We start from the raw sequence: 20,251 nt of genomic DNA, 5'->3' as shown, positions 1-20,251 counted from the left end.
ACGTGCATAGACAAACTAGCACGGTAGCTAGCAAATGTGCAGGTACACCCAAGCACAAAAGTTTACAGACCACTCGATCTCAGAAAACATTCAATTCCCGAGCAGCCTGTAGCAGTAGCCAGTAAAACTGTATACAACAATGTTGTTTGCATATTCTAGTCGAGGCCTGAAATGCAAATACCAGGCTGTGTTGCGAGGCTAAGGATATTTCCAGCTTTCTCTCAGGTTTCGTGATCCGTAATATTTTGTGGTTGGGTGTACAAGAAAGTGTACACATCAAGCCATCAAGGGGTTTCACGTTTATTGGCTTGCTCAAAACAAGTACAAAAGAAACACTAAGGACATTAAAGTTTCCCCCTCGTGACTAGAGGTGCCTACACGAGAGCTCTTCCTACCTATACAGCATCAAGGTCGTCGTCTATATGCACTGCATGCAGTTGCTTGCTGCCGCAGCTGTCAAGTATAGTGTACGTGTACCATCGGCATAGTCACACAAACAATACTTGTAAGTAGTGCATATATATGTACACATTTTTTGTATTATGCAAAGACTGTACAAACACGTAAAATAAATTAATGTCACCATTTGACTGAAACCGGAAGAAGGGGGTGGAAGAGGGCGAGGAAGGCAACCGCGTTAGATGCAGCGCACAAGTGCTGGCGTATGAAATGTGGCTGAAATGGGAAAGACTTCATGCAGAGGAGCATTTGTGTAGATGAAGAATGTTGAAAGTAAAAAAGTAAAAGGATAAATTTGAAACATTTTTCCTTTCCTTCAAGGCTGCCTGCAAAGTTATCCACATCTGCAGGTTTAGGTGCGGATTGCATGCACGAATGTTCAAGCGGACATCACTGAAAACAGCAGCCATATGAAGAAATACAGTGCGTGTGTCTGTCATTTGTGTAGGTGTAGCGATGTATAGGCATGTATGGTTACAATGCACGGTGCATCTTGTTGTCACGAGTAATACTCGAGTCACACGGGCACGTTTCAAAGGCCCTTGAGTCGAGGGCCTTTGAAACTGCCCAACTCTGTTGAACTCTAAGGAGTTGGGTTGCTGCGTGGCAGTTTTTTTAACGGTCATTGAGTGCTTCACTTGTTTCACGTTTCAAACAAGTGCCACAATGATTACCATACCAAAGCCACACAAATAACAAGAAAAAAAAACTATTGATAATGTACAGCACCAGTGGCTCATATATAAACTATTTTAAACTCGATGCTGATAATTGTTGCTGACAGCTCTTTAGAGTACATTTTGGCGGTAGACATTTCTTTTTCGTGTTGGTTCGAAAACACTGCTACGAGAGGGCGCACGGCTGCCACTCGATGTCCTTCGAGATTTCAAAAGAGTTCTATGAAACTCTGTCAATAAAATGGACTCGTGACTCGATGACCGTCAAATCTGCCCGTGTAGCAGCACCCAATTTGCCGTTGAGTCGAAAGACTATCAGTTTGAAGTGTCCGTGTGACACCAGTACAACTGCTACTCAGTCACATTCCGAACACAACGCAAGCATCAAAGGCATTTACAACTGTGGCACATAAGCCAGTGCACACTGTCCAGCACATCCACTGCACAGATAATGACATGCAAAACATGACAAAAGCCACTTGTCATTCTCACTTTCTAGGCAAACACTTGCTGCTATCAGAGAGTTTGAGGTAACATTTACAGGCACAGAACAATCACACTGCCCATATAAAAGAACAAGATCGAGTTACTGTGTGCTCCGAGTGAGAGAGCTAAGCAATGCATTTCAAGTATTGTGTTTCCATACAAAGCATTGCCTGTGGCCCTGCGTCCTTTCCCAATTAAGCCTGCTCAATTTCCATCTTGCATCACCTGCCATCATATAAAACATGTTCTCGATAACCTGCTACGTGCCCAGTTTCACAGGCTCTAAACTTGGCAAAAAGTGTACGGAAACCTATGAAACACACTCAGTGTTCTTCAATTAACACTTTGTCATTTACATGAAAGGAAATTCAGTTTAGTTACAATATTCAATGTAACTGAGTAAATGCACATTTTCTTTAAGCATGAAAAAGAAATGACTTTCACTGGTTCACCAGCAGATATTAAACCTGCACTGCCATAAGACAATCAGTGCCCTTTAATTAGTATGGCACACTTTGAGCCCTAAGGAAATGGACATGTTAAGCAATGACAAAGATAGCAGTGTTGGTCTATCTTTGTGTGAGAAGTGCCTCTAATTATGTACTTAACCAAGCAAACAACACAGACTGCTTAGTTAAATAAAATATGGACAACATTCATTCGGGCAGTTGAAGAGCATGAAGAAAGAAAGAATATCAGTGACATTTTTTTAAAAATGGTGCATTCTGAAAATGTCAGCTTGTGGTTTACAATGAGTTACCAATCCACTTGGCTTAGTAAAACAGCCGAGCAACACCACAAATAATTTTTTTCCCCTTACCTTGCAATAAACTGTTATGTTGAAGTTTTTGTAACGAGGAGACTTCCTTGAATGCACAATTTCATTAAATGTAGAGTGGAATAGGAAAGGTGCACCAGTAAAAAAAGGCTATGCAGTTGAATTTTGTTAGGTTTGGTTAGATGCTTATCAGTGACAATGGGTTAGCATTGTTTAAATGCCCAACCCCACAACTCCCCGTAGCAAAAAAAAAAAAAAAAAGCTTGAGTGGTTCTCACAAGCTAGCCAACATCCTGTACATTTTCAGGAGTCTTGCAAAACTCGCAAGATTGTGTTTCACACCACTAAACTCTTGTTTTACGCAAAAAATAGCGCTTAACATTTTCCATGTCATTACAATATCTCAATGTTGCTTGAACACCCATCCGTCATGCTTTTACAGTAAATGCCCAGGGTAGCTGCTTCCTGCCTCATCTTCAAAAGAGGCTTCGAGTCACCCCTGTTCTCTGTTCCCCACTTGTATACATATAGTGAACTGCGTATTTATTCTAACAATTTCAAAAGGAGATATTGCATTTGCCACTAATTTGATATTTAAATTTAGCAACATGGTTGAATTTTTTGGTCCACATTATTCAAGAATACACTAATAGCTTGTATGGTTTATCCAGAAAAAAAAAAACACTGTTTATATAAGTCCACACTGCCATCAGAAAGGCTATCTGTTCTAGTTTGAAAATTATATTCCAGTAGAAATATAATTTTCCTGTCCATCACTCATGATGTCCTTAGCTTCCCTGAGAATTAGGGTCTAATGAGCTTCCGTACTTCAGATGTGGGATAGCTGCAGCTCTATCTGCCTTATGCAAATAAAACAAATGGAAATGAGAACCACCTCGGACAGACCCTCGGAATCTTGATAATTATCTCTTGTAGTTAGCAATGTTCACCGTGACCCAATTAAAGAGAAACCACCTTCATAACAAAGATTTACAGTATTTGGCCTCATTAGGCTGACAAACCAGTGAACAAACTGGAAGGATGTATGTGACACTTCATGTTTGCTTGATGAGGACATGAACACTGCCAGTGAGAATATGCACCATGCAAAAATGGGTGCTTTATCATGTGCAAAAGTGATAACAACACTGCAAAAGGAAACCATGAACGAATGCTAAATAAAATTTTAGCATCTTGCACACTACATAATATTTAAGTAAACGTGTAGGTGCACCTATAATATTATCCCAGACATCCCTCCGATAAAAAGACATTGCTCCTTAATAAACAACTCCTGTGACAGCCATGCCAACCTATACAGAACCTGACTACAGCCAAATATGATGTTAATAAGTTATGAGAAATTTATGTCTCTGCTAAATAATGATGAGTGATACTCAAGAATTTGCCTTCACAGCCAAACAATGAATGATACAACAGACCTATTGGTTTTGTGCTTTTGCTAAGCAAGCAAGAAATAGCAGGCAAGCTACAGTATAACATGCTCTTTAGGGATGTTTATCATGTCAAACAAATGTAGAAATGTAAAAAAAAAAAAAAGCACACGTGTTGTGCAACTATTTGAACTGGAGGTCCACTAAGCAAATCTAGCAGCTGCTGCTTTCTCACAAAGTAGATGAGATATAGAACTCGTACAACATGAACACTGTTTTTGCAGCTATGTGTCCTATCCTGAAATGATATAAGAGAAAAGAGCCTGAAGCCTCTATGGAAAGGTAAACAAGAGTCAATAAATAGATTCAAGGACATCATCTGTGATATGCGCCACCATTCAGCATTGTTATCTACAAATAATGTAAAATCTAATTAGACAAACCACTTACAATGAAATGACTGAGCAAATTTCAAGTGAGCGGATGAAAAGGTGCAACATTACAGCAAGAAAACTTTTGGAAAAAACTAGGTGCTCACCATGTTGTTAGTTTTGCTGAGCAGCCTGTAACATGTATGTAAGAAACGAAAAAACAAATATACATGCACATTCCCAGTAAGTTATAATGAAACAGCGGCCCTACACTGTCACGTGCTGGCCCGTGTCTGTCAGCGGCATCATGTGGCTGAGTTACCATTCTTTGTACTTAGTCTTTCAGAAAACTCAAGGATCGACTTAACTCAATCATCCTCGCGAAGCTGGACACAGAAATAATGAAAAGTTTTTGCAACCTTTAAAAATGAAGGAACTCAAAGGACTTCTCGACCCTGCATAATAAGTAAAGCCTTCTCACAAACAGTAACAGCTTTTCTTCCGACTTCAATCTGCCTTAGATGGTTTTATTTACACTTAGTGAGATACTATGACACAGGCATTCCTTTGGAATATATCGCATGTCTCAAATCTGTAGTTCCCAATGTGGTAACTGCATCTATCTCTGGAGCTCATTGCCTTTCAAGTATACTGCTCACATAAACTAAGAGGGTGTCAGATATGCGAGGCCAGAGTCAAAACGAAAGTACTGTATCAAAAAATATTTGTTCAGTGGTTCGTGTACATTGCAAAAATGGCAGTACAATGCAGCGAGTGCCTGATGCTAACGTAAGGTTTTTATACTGACCAAGGAGAATAAAAAATAACAGTTTCATCTAGCGAAGTGACAAACTGAACAATGCTGAAGTCACGGGTAGCTTTATCGGTGTCGACAACTTTTCCATATCGGAATCTTGAGCTCGTGTTACTTGGTCACTGCTGCAGCCCACGTCAATGGTTCCCGAGAACAGTTACAGACTCAAAGAGCAAATATCTCACTATTGTACAGGCAATCAAAAGATCCCTTGGATAAGGTGTGATGTAATAACTGCCTTCCCTTGGTATGAGGGATCATACGGTGCTGCGTCCCGAATAATACTCAAGCCAAAACTGCTGCTGAACATGCAAACACCAAGAGCATGCATGCATGCTACTGCCTTGGCAGTCATGCTAGAGCATGCGCAAAAGCGGAGCAACAATGTGTTTTTTGCTTACTTGCAATGGCAAACCGTGTTTTATGAATGAGATTTCTGCAACCATTACACGCTATGTTCAGTTACAAAAGCAGCAGCTCAGACATTGTCTGACAGAGGAACCAGCGGAGCAAAACCAAGAGGCTTGACTCGGTACATTGTATATACAGTTCGAAAAGCACCGCAAGCGGCAATATATATCTGTATTGTACAATCTGGTTCAGGCTTATTTCAAATACTGAACATTTCGGGATGCAGCCGCCTGGTGAAAGTGACATGTACGCGGCAAGAAAGTTCTTCTTGGAATTCTCAAAGTACAACCTTGGTCCGTAAACAAAAAAGTCCTCTCAAAAGATGGCGGAAAGTACAGATGCAATCGTATGGTTAAAAAAAAAAATGCCACTCACGAAAGTAGGGCAGCCCCATAAAAAATTGCACAACTTGAGATGCAATGTCCTCAAGACTTCTCAAACTGTAATGACTACAAAGCTGCAACGGTGATCTGCAAAATGTGCAAAACAACGATGAAGCAGCTGCTACAGCGGCATTGGACGGAGTTGGGGAAGTGGGGTGAAGGTAGGGGGAGGTGGTGTGGCAGTCACCCCTAGATTTCCAAGATAACTACACTTGTGGACACCTTTCTGTGGCAATGAAGAGAAAAGCCACAGGGATGGAGCTCCTGCACTTGCGTCACTACACCATGTACTATTCCGGCAGCGTTCGATAGCGCTCTTGGTTTCTTCGAACAGATACCGAGTTAGGGTAGCTTCCACATGTGACGATTTCGTATTTCACCCGACGCGGAAGAAAAAAAGCCGGAAAAGTAAGTACAATATAACGGTCAGTGCTGTCTTATTTCGCTGTTGTAAATAAGACATTTTATGTTTTCTCTTCCCTAGCTTAAGCTAATGCAGATGAACATGTAGGACATTTTTTAGGAGCACCCTTACTTGTGCACGCTTTGCCTCCGTAGGTTTTCCTTCATTGCCCCAGAAAGTTGTTCATGAGTATACCTGCTGATTGCAGGCACACGAAGGGTCTCACGTCAGCGGATGCCAAATATTTCCACAGTGAGCCCCCTTTGGCATGTTCTTAAGCATTTAACCAGAGAAAGTGCAAAGTATCATGTTTTGATGCTAAGTTAAATACCTTAAAGCTCTGATTTAAGCATGAGAAACTTAATGCAAAGCCCATGGTAGCATTTTTGATATATTGGAGTGGAGCTTTGGTTGTGGGTAGTTCAGAAAACCAATTATTAACTATTTACAACACCAATTAGTTGTTAACCAAAATGACACTTGCTTTTGGGGGACAAATGTAATCTCCATCGCCTGATATAAAGGTGAACAAGCTATTTTAATTTTTCCTTCATGTAGAATGGTGTTCTGGCTTAGCAGGGTTAATGTTCATTTCATGCCACCTATCTGTAAAACTGCCTAGCCTCCCAAAACAGCAGCTGTACACTACCTGCTCAACCCGATTCAAGGCACACTTTGTGCTCGCAATTTGACGCCGTTAAGTTCACCAATGCATATGAAACTCTTCCAAGTTATGTTTCGCAGTTCTATGGGATATCGAAAACTGTAGGGCAAACTTGTGCCCCAGAAGCCTAGGGAGTGCTGTTGGCCCCCCTTGCCCCCACTGGAGAGAAGGTGACTGCTCCCAGAACCCCCACCCTTTCAAACTCCTCCCCCTTTCCGCCCTGTCCCAATGCCAAGGACTTCCCAATGTTCTTTGTCAGCTTACGCCTCAGTGGGAAGTGCAAATGCAGATGTCTTCCTGAGATCTTTGGTGCGCAGATGTAAATAAGTGTGAAATATTTAAAAACGGTGCAAATAATCTAGTATACACTATAGACAACTATAAAACTAACATATGGCACATAATATGAGATGCACTGGCCTTCAAAATACCCTAAAACAAACAAAAATGTTAACGTCCAAGCGTACAGGCATGGCTAAAAGAACATTGCCCAAAGACGAAACCTCTTGCAAGCCCACACATGACAATTGGAATGAGCAGCAACGCATTCTTCCCAGTTGCAGCGTTGTGTTTGGATAAAAATCTGCTCAACGAAAGCATACCGACTATTGCCTTAATGGCATGTACGATTTCCAGCACGTGCCAGCTCACGTCTACGAGCACATGCAGCAGCGACAGCTCATGAGGAATGGCGGTTAGCACCTACAAAAGATGCACACTCGCTCCTGGCTTGACGCCATGGTGGAATTTGTTTCGAATAGAGCTTAAATGACAGAGATTCGAAATGCTTCAATCCTGCCAAACACATTCGTTTTCTTTTTTTTTTTAGTTTCAAAATTAGCATAAAGAATAGAAAAGCGCTTCCTCACATTACATAATTTCAGCTAAAGAAGGTGTAAGCTGGTCTGCACCACGTCACAGCTGTCCCATTCGCCTTAGTGCGGCGGTGATTAGACAGCCAACTCTTCTGATTGGTCTCTATCTCTAGGTGTGTGGCGATGTGAGCCAGCACATGCACCCATATCTGACGCCTGGATGTAGGCATGTAGACACAAGCTGGCACACAACCAGCAAGCGTACACGAAGTCTGCGCTTTAGTATTTGTTTGAAAAGCATGACAACAATAGTCAGTTCCATATTTTTTTGGCATAATAACATGCTTTTAAACCATGATAAAAACTGTCAAGCATAACATGCCACAGCTGTCGGATATGGTCACAACAAAGATGCTGCCCAGCATTCCATAGTTCCCCACGCGTCAAAACTTCGACATTTCCCGCAATTGACTACATTTGTATATGCTTCAATCATTGTATACTGCTGCTCTTATAACAGGGGCAATAGTCAGTACACAGCAACATGAATGAATAAAAAAAAAAGGGCCACCAGCGAAAAAAATCACTTTGAACAATAGTGCGGGGCTCACACTGCTGCGATAATTAGTGTCACAACGCCTTTAACACAGTGGCACCGCAAAACAGCAGTACTTTCAAACACAGCAAGCATAACGTACAGGCAGCATATAGTACCGCAAAACGATCTCGCGCAAACCAATGTAATGGGGCACGTAAAAGTAAACATCTCACAGAACCGAGGAGCAAGACGATGCAAAGGGCACTGCAGGCTTCACTCACCCATTTGTGACCGCATGTGCTCAGAATGGGAAGCTGACAACACCCTGTCGCACAGCGACCCACCTCCCTTCCCTCAGGCACAAACAAGGCAGCTGTCACAAAGGTGCTCGTCAGACAAGTCCACCGAAAAAGGCCCTGCAAGAGCTTCCCCCACATCTGAGAAACTAGTGAGCCTGCTGCTGCAAGCAGGCTGCATAAGAAGCACTGACAGTCGGCCAGAAAAGGAACCATACGGGAGGCAAAGGATGGTTGATTGTAGCTCCATGCAACAGGCTGGTGGCGGCGTGGCGGCGAACAGAAGGACACCAACCCGTCTCCAAAGCACGCAGAAGTAAGTCACTGCTCAGAGTTCACGCGGGCACTGCCTTGAGGCAACCTTTGCCAGCTTTTGCAAGGTTGTGCATCAAATACAGCTGGTGCGCATCACACTCAAATGGCAACTAAGACTTCCGCCGCTGCCTTCTAGGCGCTCGACTCCTTCAGCGAGTCAAAGTATTCAACCAGCTGGTCATAGTTCATGCCCTTGGTGACGTCCTCCCACTCCAAGGTGCTCCCTGCTACTGCCTTTCCATTGGCCCGTGCCTTCACAACCTTGCAGATGGGTGGCAGAGCACTCCTGTTGCTGGGAGACGTAGATTTGGATTCGGGTGAGGTTGTCTTGGATGCACCCGGTGACGTGGATTTTGTGTCTGGCGATGTCCGAGATCCCGGAGATGTTGTTTTGGAGTCGGGTGAAGTAGTTTTCGATCCCGAAGAAGCCAACTTTGAGCCGGGTGACTGAATTCGAACGTGTGGAGACAATGCCCTCTGGTGGTGGCTGTTGCCATTACCGTGACCAAGAAGTGGCACGTTCTGCAGCGAGTCGGTGGCAGGACTGTTGCGTGACGTGGTTCGGTGCGGAGGAACCGGGGGCGGTCGGGTGAACGTAAGCATGGGGTTGGTGCGAATACGGGGCTGGGGTCCAGCCTTCTTGATACCAGCATTGCCATCGCCAGTGCTCTGCAGCGGGTTGTTGTCGACGGTGGTGATGCGGCCTGTGGTGGCGGGATAAGGCAGGGAGGTGGGAGGGCTCTTGGAGTGGTCCTCGGGGGCCACCAGCGCTTGGGAGCAGCGCGTGTTGACGGAGCTGCGTTCGAGCGTGGCCCGCCCCAGCCAGACCCAGTCATGGGCACTTGACACTGGGCGGCGAGGGTGCGAGGGGGGTGCAGCCGCAGCAGCAGCAGGTTGCACAGAGACGGTGGTGCTGTTCACGTCCTGCCGAGAAAAAAAAAAAACACCAGATCAAAGGTGTCAACCACAAGATGGCAATGAGAAAGCAGCGCTTGCTGCTAACGAGATAATTCTTTGGAGAATGATGATTATTGCATGTTATTGGTGCAAGGGCCATGTGTGGTCAAAGAGCACCAAGGCAATGCTAATTAGTTGACAATGAAGCATGAGCTGTGAATTTTGAAGGGTAGATGTCACACAGCTGTATAGAGGCCTAAAAACATAAGTGCGTAGAATATGTATGCATTAAGACTATGAGAATGACACTGTGAGGTGTGACACGTGCGATTATCATAAAAGATATGCAATGAGAGGATGATATAAAAAGATGTGGGTGTCAGTGGCACTAATGCCTCAGCAGGACCCTTCAACACAAGGGCCTCGAAGCACGTGCTCTGCAAAAGCGTATTAACGTAGCAGCACCCTCCAGTTGAAGGACATGCTACGAATCCCTTGGGTGTATAACATGGCACCAACGCCATTTATAAAAGCTAAGACTGATTTATTTTCAAAGAGTGAGTTGAACACCTAAGAACATTGCTGGATGTAGTGGGACTTGTTGACAGTATGGTAAACTAAAGTGTTTTTCCTGAGAGCCTCTAATGCATGACATTCCAGCAATATGTGAAGGACAGTTAAATTCTTTGTAGAAGGGCTTTGGATTCACCAGCAGCCCTTCCAGATTACGTATGAAGACAGAAACAGAAATTAAGCTAAAAAGGAAAGCAAGCAAACAATGTGACTAGCCTCAAAAGTGGTCAAATATTGTGTGAAAGTGAGCGAGTTAGTATGGCTCCATAACACCCAGTGTATAATTTTTGATACGCCATGTTTCGATATCCAAAAATTTGTATTTAGTGGGAAATTTTATGCAAAGCATAGCATTTTTGATATGATGGTAGGAAGCTTCAATTGTGGATCGCCCAGAAAACCAATCACTACTAATTACTTTTTCCACTACTATCACTACTAATAACTAATTAATTACTAAACCAACTTTAACTGAAATACCAGTTAAATGTTTTCTTTTTCGTACATATTCCTCATAACGAGAAACAAAGGTGCACAATCTGTTCTAATTTTTCTTGATGTGGAATGGTGTTTTGGCTTTGTGGGGTTAAAGTGCCTGTAACCCATCAATTACCGCACGACCGCACACACTCCTAAAAAATTTCTTGAGGCATGACAAGCCAGACAGCTGAGACAGAAGACGACACGATGGCACACTCACTGCATGCTTTTGGTACTTCACTGCAAGCACCGTGCAGCCCGTGACCATGACAGCAGCAGCCAGTCCCAGCACACCGAGAAGGGCATACAGGCCAAGCTCCAGCGGTGAGGCCATGAGCGAACGTGATCCGTCCGCTGAGAGAGCAGCCCGGTTCAGGTGTGCCTGCACCGACGGCTCCAGGTGTCGTGCACCATCCTGGTATGGCACTGCATCCAGACTTCCACCGGCACCGGCAGAGCTGAACCGGGCACTGACCCTGGCACGTGCCCAGGCCAAAGGGGCACCTCGGCGCCGCCGCTGACAAGCTTCGCCCGGTTCCAGGCTCAGCTGATGGAGAATGCAAAGACGCACAAATCATGCCGTGCAGAGGAACCCTGGTAAACAGCAGATGACTGGGTGAAAATGCTGGTTAGATAAAACAACAGACTTGAGATTCAGTCAGTCTACCGTTCAGGCAACACAAATAGCTCAATAAAACACGTTGCTGGGCAAGTTAGTGCATGAATTTTCACCAGAATTTTCCCACAGCAAAAGACCAGAGACGGCAGAACCAACATGGAAAGGTGCAACAATGCAAATAGACTTCCGGTTATCAAAAGCTACTTTGTCAAACCTAAAATTAAGAAAAATGAGAATGAATGGACAGGAACAGTCTAAGGTCATCCCAGTACGAACCACTGTTTAGATTTTTTCAGTCTTTACACACCATATGACCATAAGGTTGCCAGAAACTTTCTTTTGCCTCTAATGATGCGCTGGCTTGTAACATAAAATACGGTTCCCTGCAACCCCCTGAGTTCGTATTTTAACCATTGTCACGCTATCACTACAGCTAGGCAAAAATACAGTCATGCATCACGCACTGAATCTCTGTACCCTGGCAATTTAAAGAGAAGTCGATCATGCTGTGGCAGATGAATGATTGCGGGCTTTTTCGTAACAGTCACTGTCCGCCACTTCCCTCTCTCATTCGTCGCCCTCGCTGGTGCAGACATTCAGGGTGGAGTTGGTGCCACTTGAAGCTACTTGATTCTGAGCAACAAAAACTTGTAATGACAATCAAAGAAGCCACCCAGGATTGTTACTATACAACATGTCAAGAAAGAAATGATGGATGCGCGGAACTTGCATGACAAATCGCAAATGCAGCCTCAACAATTTAGCTGCTTGGCGTGGCTTGTCCCGTCGTTTGGTTGTGGATGGCGACTACTGGATCAACTAAGCTTCGCTAGTTTCGGTTTTCAGAAGGCTCCAGTGACATGGCCAACGACGCCTCAAAACAAGGATATTGCTCTTTCTGCTTGTGCAGTCGTGCAGGCGGTGTTCGAATTATTGACCGGCATGCTGTAAGGTGTCCGAAATTTCAGTTGTCCTCTTAGATCAAGTTTATGAGGCCAGTGGCAGTGTCATGAAGCTGTTCGAATAATCGAGCATGCCCATTCTATTGACATTTTAACTCTTCGTATCCCGTGCTGATCGTAGTCAGAAAAGTAGATATATATATACAGTAGAACCCCACTGTTACATTCCTGGGTGCTGCGTTTTCCCGACTGTTACGTCGTTTTCAGCTGGTCCCGGCACAGCTCCCATAGAACCCAATGCATTGGTAACCCCGATGTTACGTCGCAACTGTGGAACCGTTTCCGCATCATACGTTGCGGCCCGAGTGGCCATTTTGACTTTTCATATCGCTTGGCTTGGTAGCTTGACGATGGCATTGGCTGCCCAAAGTGCTGGGGGCGACACTTATTACGTATTTTCGGTTTCTGCCAGCAAAAGTATGACCCTTGAGATCCGCATTTGCTATCTAAAGATGGTGTCTATGACGCATTGCGGCCCTAAAATTGGTTTTGGCTCATAGATGTTCCGTATAAAGTCCAAGGGCGATAACGCCATCACCGCGCGCCGTATGCTGTATGTGCGAGTGAAAGTGTGCGAGGGGAGATGACGACCGCGTCTCGCGCACGAAAGAAAAGCAGGGAGAAAGTCCGCCTTCTTCCGTTACGTTCGAGGCACCGGGGACGGAGCGAGGGGGGAGGGATAGCGGGCAGCGTTGTGCTCTGGTATCATACTGTGCAGCGGCGCGGATCCGCGGGCCGTATCTTGAAAGCGATCTGTGTGGGGGCAGAGTCTACGCAGTGTAGGTGCATCGGCGGCTCGTAGCTTTATGCGTGCTGTGTGTTCTCTGCACTCAGTTTGCGTTGAAGCGATAGACAACAGCACGAAGGTCACTTCGCTCGCTTCTGCAGCAGCGCTTAAATTCCTCATGCCAGCGTTTGACAGCGTGTGTCCGCGCTCATCGAGTGTGTGTGTTCATGTTTGCCTGTGGGCGCCAACACCATGCTTGTTAATTAGTTAATAAGCTAATGTTTACAAGTTTATACGGACGATAAAACTACTATTCTTACTTTGTATAGCATATCGCAATCGATACTTCGGCTGTCGGGCGAAACTACGACTTTTTTTCACATGTAAGAATTAAAATAACATTGTGTGCAGTTCAACACTACTCCCATTTCTCAATTTCTCCTGTTTCCCTGCTCTTGCGTTTCCCGGCTCTTACATTTTTTTTACGGTCCCGTGAAAAACATAACCAGCTACTGTAGCAGTACTTGTAGCTGGGCTTCATGGTGCATATTCAGTAAATATAACGGATGTACTTTCTAGATTATTGTCTCTAAGCACGTGCCGATTTCAGTGGGTCCCTTTGCACTTGAGTAGAAATGCATGTATATAAACGGCCATCATTAAATAAATCTTGGTGACAGCGCAGCGCCTGTCCTGTCCTCTTTCTTCAGCCGAGTTCCAGGTTGCACTCCTTTATATTTACTGAAGTAGATATTTGATGGTTGACTTTGCATTAGACGGTACGAAATGCTTGACGTAATAGTTCAGCAGAAACCCACAAGGTGGAGAGAAGCAATTAAATTGAAAAAGCGACATAAACCCAATTGGAGCAATTGTAATCGTGTTGCTACGATTCAGTGGATCTCTTATTTTACATATAACAGTACAAAATGACAAAGCAAAAAAAAAAAACCTTCAATGAACATAAATTATTCAAGAAAAAAAGTATACAGTCGAATCTTGTTAATTTGAACACGCTTAATTCTAACTGCCGGTTTATTTGAACTGATGCTGTGGTCCCATCAAAGTTATGTGTATTTCAATAAGCGAAAACGCTCGTAATTCGAATGCAAAAGCATTTGCGACGGTTAATTCGAACATACCGCAGACCGACAATGCTCTCAGCAGTGTGCCAAATAACGCGGCAGCACCTCCGACCGACATTTCTCCGACACTGCCATAGAGCAAAAGCTTAGGAGAGACCCCTTAACGCAGCGGCAGAGGCCCAGTTCGTCCAACGAAACTGCCCATGCCGGCAAACGCTCGCTTCCCGATAATGACAGAACACGAAACTTCAGGGAGCGGGTTGAGCTGGCACCAGGCTGGCTGGACCGGCATCCACGGCGGCGCCGGCACCCCACGCCGGCAAACTCTCGCTTCCCAATAGGCACCGGGCGGCCGTCGTAAGGCGCCAGCGGCGTGCTGGCGATATATTGGCGAACAGCGCCGTGGACGGCAGCTGTCAGAGCACTGGCATGTGAAGCAGACGACGGGACGAAGGCGCTCGGTGCTTCCAGTGATTTGGCACTGCGGGTTTTAAGGGCTGACGCACCGGAAAACGCATTTTTGTGTATCTGCTTTTGAGAAAGGTCGTCACTTGTACGAGGCAGATCACATTCGTGGCATCAGGTAGTATATAAAGCAGAAAACGAGTGCAAATTGCAATGCAAATGCACCACGCGAACGGAGCTCACTGCGGCAAGCTACGACGTGGAGCTCCAGCAGTTATATTCCAGATATTATTTTGTTGTGCGCGTTAACATTCTCACGTATTTAATCATGTAAATAGGCGAAGAACACAAAAATTATGGAGAAAAAAAAAAGGAGACATAACATACGGCTTCCTTATTCTGCGTCTTGAGCTGCTTCGCCGATCGCACATGTGTCAGTAAGTTCCCGTTCTCTGTCCGTTGCAGTTCTTTTATCTTTGCAATGCTTCCCCATTCTTAATTGCTTATAAACTAGCCCAATCTTTAGTCACGGCCCATTTTATATAGCTTAGCGCGACGGGAGCCGTCGGTGGCGGTGAGTATGAACACGCCACTGCGTTGGCGTTCGCCGTCGATGCACAGCAGTTATGTGCCGGACGCAACCAAAGTTGGGAATTGCTAGGAAGGAAAATGTACATTAAAAGGAAGACTGATACACTGATAAGACGGCAAAATGACTACAAATCTGAGTGTTCGCCTTAGGTGCCCCAGCTCTGCGGAGCCGTTACACTGCGGAGATGAAGACAGGCAAGTGGGACACGAAGCTCTTGCGTATGAATGGCTTTTTTTTTATTAACGTTAGAATAACTAGACCATAGCAAATCAGCATCGGAAATGTACAGTGCCCAGCGATTGAAGCGCTGGCAGCGCGCGGCTGCTGCCGTTTTTTTTTCTTTTCTTTTCACGCCACAGGTGAGCGCCGTGGGACCAAATGCAGTCATAATGCGTTACGAAGGTTCTCGCTTTCACTCTACACCACAATGCATCAGTTTGGTGTCCCCAGCGCTTACAGTCAGTGCAAAAAGCGCTGGCGACCATGCGATTCGAGTATCGCGTTTCAATTGCTGAGCACTGTACGCGCTGTTGCCTACAGACCGCACATATACAGACCTTCCCCCTGAAAAATGCGATGCCGCGATGAACGACTGAATTGAATGTCTAAACCAACCTCAGTCATGCTTTAGTAACTGTTGGTGCACCCAAAAACGCAACATGTTTGATCAGACTTCGTTTCACGGCAGCACCTGCTGCGCGCGGCCCGGTCGCCACATGCCATTACATTCGCGGCGCCGCCACATGAAGGCGCCACCAGTCCAAATTCATCCCGCGCCCGGTGCCTATAACGGCAGAAAACGAAACTTCAGGGAGCGGGCTAATCGGCGCTAGGCACTGCCAACGTTGGGCACGGCGGCGGGCGCGCACGGAGACAGTTGAAGGGGAGGGAGCTGCAAGGGAGCTGAGAGAGAGGGCGAGGGGAGCCACCGAAGCCACTGCTACCGAAGCGGCGGAGTTGCCGAGGCCAAATCCGCTTCCCTGCCGCCCTCCTCCCTCACCTTTGACGATCTCCGCGCGCGCTCGCCCGCCGCGCCTGTCGCCATCCGGCGCCGTCCGCTCCCTGAAGTTTCGTTTTCTGCCGTTATTGGGAACCAAGCGTTGGCGGGCGTGGGCGGTTGCGCGCCGCGATATTTCACGACTCGCACCGTTTGTGCATCGTGCTATGGTGCTCGAATACTTCAGAAATAGACCCTTTATTTAATTCGAACTTCTTTTAATTCGAACAAATTTCCGGGCCCCTTCGAGTTCGAATTATCAAGATTCGACTGTACACATATGTGCATACTAGGAATACAGGGTTACTCTTTTTGGAACCTTTTGAAGCAGTTTGTTGGTCCATTCTTCAATGCACGGATACACCTTGCGTGTTTTACACTGAAGCCTTGTTCTGTATGTGCAAATATATATTTATGTTTATACAATACACGCCTGCAAAATGATATTGTGTTGCACTAAAAACAAAAGCACGATTACATCTAGTGCATTTAGACACACACACACACACACACACACACACACACATTATATATACATATATTTAGTAAAACTAAAAGCACTATTACATTTTATTGCATTTTGCTATACGACATGACCAAAAAGGCACTTTGACAATGCTACACATGGAGGTTGGAAACCCTGCTTTCCTGACAGCAATGTACATCTGGACGAAACACAACGTGTGGCGCAAAAAATACTTCTACAGTTAAACCTGCTTATAACGAACCTCGATATAACGAATTCCTGGATATAACGAAGTTTTTCTATTCCCCGCCGTTACTCCATAGAAGCACATGTATTTGAGACCTCTACGTAACCAAGTGGCAGCGGGAGATCCCCTCGATATAACGAATTTTCCCCTCCGACAACCTAGAGATTACGAGCCAAATTTTGTCATTTTTGCACGAGCAGAAGCCGGAAGCACTTTCTCCGCCGCGACGGAATGCAAAGCGAGCGCACGTGTGCGTGTGCGAGGCGGGCCTGCATCCCTCGACCCGGCGATCTTGCCGGCGCGGGCGTGACCTTTTCCCCTCCCTTCATTCAAACCTGATCCTGCCGCTTGCTGCAGCTGGCCTAGCCCGCCAAGCCGGCACTCTCTCCTTTTCCAGTTGATGTTGCCGACGTGCTGGTACACACTGTGACACATCACACTCGATGAGCACGGACATGAGTTGTCAAACGCTGGCGGCGTGTGGAAGCGGCGCTGGAAAAGCGAGCGAAGTGACCTTCGTGCTGTTGTCTATCGCTTCAACGAAAACTGAGCACCGAGAACACACAGCACGCACAAAGCTACGAGCCGCCGAACGCACCTACACTGCTAGACTCTGCTATGGTGGCTAACCACCATAACTCTGCCCCAACTCAGATCGCTTTCAAGATACAGCCCGCGCGACCGCGCGCCGCCGCGCAGTACGCAGTTGATGCCAAAGTACAGTACAACGCCGCTCCGCTATTTCTCCCCCCTCGCTTCCTCGCCGGTGCCTCGAGCGCAACGGAAGAAGGCGCGCTTCCTCCCTGCTTTTCCTGTGCGCCCGAGATTTAGACGCAGTCTCGCACATGCAGCATACGGCGCGTGGCGACTGCGTTATCGCTCCTGCACTTTATACGGAATACCTATGAGCCAAAACCATATTAGGGGCCCTAACGCGTCATAGACACCATCTTTATATAGCAAATACGGATCTCAAGGGCCATACTTTTGCTGGCAGAAACTGAAAATACGTCATAGTTGTCGCCCCCGGCACTTTGGGAGGCCAATGCCATCATCAAGCAACCAAGCCAAGCGACATGAAAAGTCAAAATGGCCGCTCGGGCTGGCGCGGGGTGGCAGTTCGCAACGTATGGTGCGGGAACAGTCCCACAGTTGCGACGCAACAGCGGGGTTACCAATGCATTGGGTTCTATGGGAGCTGTGCCGGGAACGGCCGAAAACGACATAACAGCCGGGAAAACGGAGCCCCTGGGAACGTAACAGCGGGGTTCTACTGTAACACTATACGACGCTACGACGCCATCGTGACGCTCGCTCTTCGTTTCCGATGCCTCGTGCTTGTGCGAAACGACATGTGTCCACGCATCCGGTACCTGGTGTGACATTCCAAGGATGAGTGCTTCGACGAAAAAGGAAAACGGGTGCGTTAGGGCGCGTTTGAACAATTGAGGGTGCGTTAGAATTGAGTAAATACGGTAAGCGTTTCTTTTTTGAATTTTCGTGCTGAACCTGCATATAACGAAATCCTCTTTATAACGAAGTTTTTCGGGAATTTGTCAATTTCGTTATATCCAGGTTTAACTGTAGTCACTTCGTCCCTAGACATTTTACATGAAATTAATATTGTGTAATGCTCCTTCATGCAAGAAATATCACAAAGGAATAAACAAAAATACTGCATACTTTGAAGTTAGGCGACACGCATATGACTCTCAGCGTTATTTTACATTATGGCAACATTTGTTGACGTTGGGATACAAAGGATTAAATATCGGTCGGCGACTGTATCACTAGCTCATCACACTGGGCTTCACTCTCCTCACAAATCCAAACAGAGATCACTGTAGAATAATGCAAGAATTATGTTCATTGTTTCTGCAATTATTAACTGCAGTAGCACGGCTATGGGGTTAAGACAAATTTCAAAAGAAGGAAAGAAAGACACCCACGAAGCTGATGTCAGGGGCCCTTCAAGTTAATAAACAGCTATGTTTATGGCTATCTACAGGAAAGGAACATTTCGTTTGCTAAATTGAGAAATTCGCAACACTTTTTTTTTTGTTGTTGTTCTAATGGTGGTTTAGCAATGTACCTGCAGTAAGCTTCCCTGTCCTTGGCCAATGGCCACGATACGTGGTCGTGCCGTCAGACCACCCGAAGAGGGCGCCACAGGTGCCAGAGCAACCACCCCCGGATCCAGGCTCTCCGTGACGAGGCTGAAGTCAGACTCTGGCACGTCTGTCAGTGGAGTCCATGTGCCGTCCGAGAACCTCAGAGTCACATCCAGCAAGCCTTCCTGCTCAGGACAAAAGACATACTGTTTAATGCTATAATATTAGGAGAGTCAAAGTGGAAAAAAATTACACCATCTTCCCGAGGGGAACCATGGGCTGATGCGGAGCATCGCGGTCGTTATAACGGCGTTAATTACGTTGTTATTACGGTGTTATCAATGTTGTTAACTTGGTGTTATTACGTTTTTATTACATGTTAACTTGCGTTGGTCACCATTACATCGCGTGAACGCCGTGCTGCTGCTCTACGTTCTCGAACCGACGCTGCTTCACGTTGCCGAAGCTCAGGATATGCTGCTCGACGTTCACGAACCAACGTGGCTTCCCGTTCTCGAAGGTCGGGTTTCGCCGCTCGCTTCGTACGTTTACGTTGAACTTCACGGTCCCGAACCTCAGGTTCTGCTGCTCAACATTCACGAACCAACGCGGCTTCCCGTTCTCGAAGCTCAGGATCCGCTGCTCGACGTTGACGTTTCGAAGCGGCTTCGCGTTCTCGAAGTGTGGAATCCGCTGCTCAACACTGACGTTTTGAAGCGGCTTCGCGTTGGCGAACTGAATCTGGATCTGCTGCACGTCGCCGATGTTTACGTTCTGCGTCGCGAGCTCTTCTCTGCACAGCCTTGTCTTCAGAAGTGCTCGCGGTTCTGTTAATGAACTGGCTGCTGCTGTTTGAAGATGTGCCAGACAGTTCGTTGACAGATTCGTTGGCGTCCATTCAGCGCATCGGATGGCGCAGCGTGACTAAATCGAAGCAGCAAATGAGACAGCAGCGCATGCACCGGGTTTATATAAGCAGCTGGCGTGGAGAGGAGGAGGAGAGAGAGAGGCGCGCATGCGCGCGCTATCGCACAGGTGGCGGATGAAGACACGGAGTGAGAAGCGCGTTATCGAACAGATGGCGTGGAGAGGGGGAGAGAGGCCTTATCGCACAGCTGGCGTGGAGAGAATGAGGAGAGGTGCGGACAGACGCCGACGCCGCGGGACAGGCCACCGCTATAAGATGCTCCGCATCTAAAAAATGTATGTGTGCGTGAAGTCTGGGAAGCCGGCCTCGTGGTAGAGGTAAAGAGAGAGGATAGGAGACCTCGGAAGAGCATGTTCGT

The 20,251-nt window shown here is 46.2% G+C and overlaps 1 protein-coding gene across 1 annotated transcript in view; it reads right to left on the bottom strand.

Annotated features, from left to right (window-relative positions):
* Positions 1-284: 284 nt before the first annotated feature.
* LOC119445616 (transmembrane protein 132E) overlaps positions 285-20,251 on the bottom strand; it is a 65,024-nt gene continuing 45,057 nt past the window's right edge. Inside the window, exons 12-14 of the mRNA XM_037709878.2 lie at positions 18,947-19,150; positions 10,975-11,301; positions 285-9,728 (exon numbers count right to left, since the gene is read on the bottom strand). Of these exons, the coding sequence (XP_037565806.1) occupies positions 8,937-9,728; positions 10,975-11,301; positions 18,947-19,150 (1,323 nt within the window). The 3' untranslated portion in view covers positions 285-8,936. The remainder of the gene's footprint in view (positions 9,729-10,974; positions 11,302-18,946; positions 19,151-20,251) is intronic.

Source organism: Dermacentor silvarum, chromosome 3 (assembly GCF_013339745.2).
Source record: "Dermacentor silvarum isolate Dsil-2018 chromosome 3, BIME_Dsil_1.4, whole genome shotgun sequence".
In the NCBI taxonomy this organism is placed as follows: domain Eukaryota; kingdom Metazoa; phylum Arthropoda; class Arachnida; order Ixodida; family Ixodidae; genus Dermacentor; species Dermacentor silvarum.
Note: the sequence above shows the minus strand (reverse complement) of the source record. Positions and strands in the feature narration are given on the sequence as shown.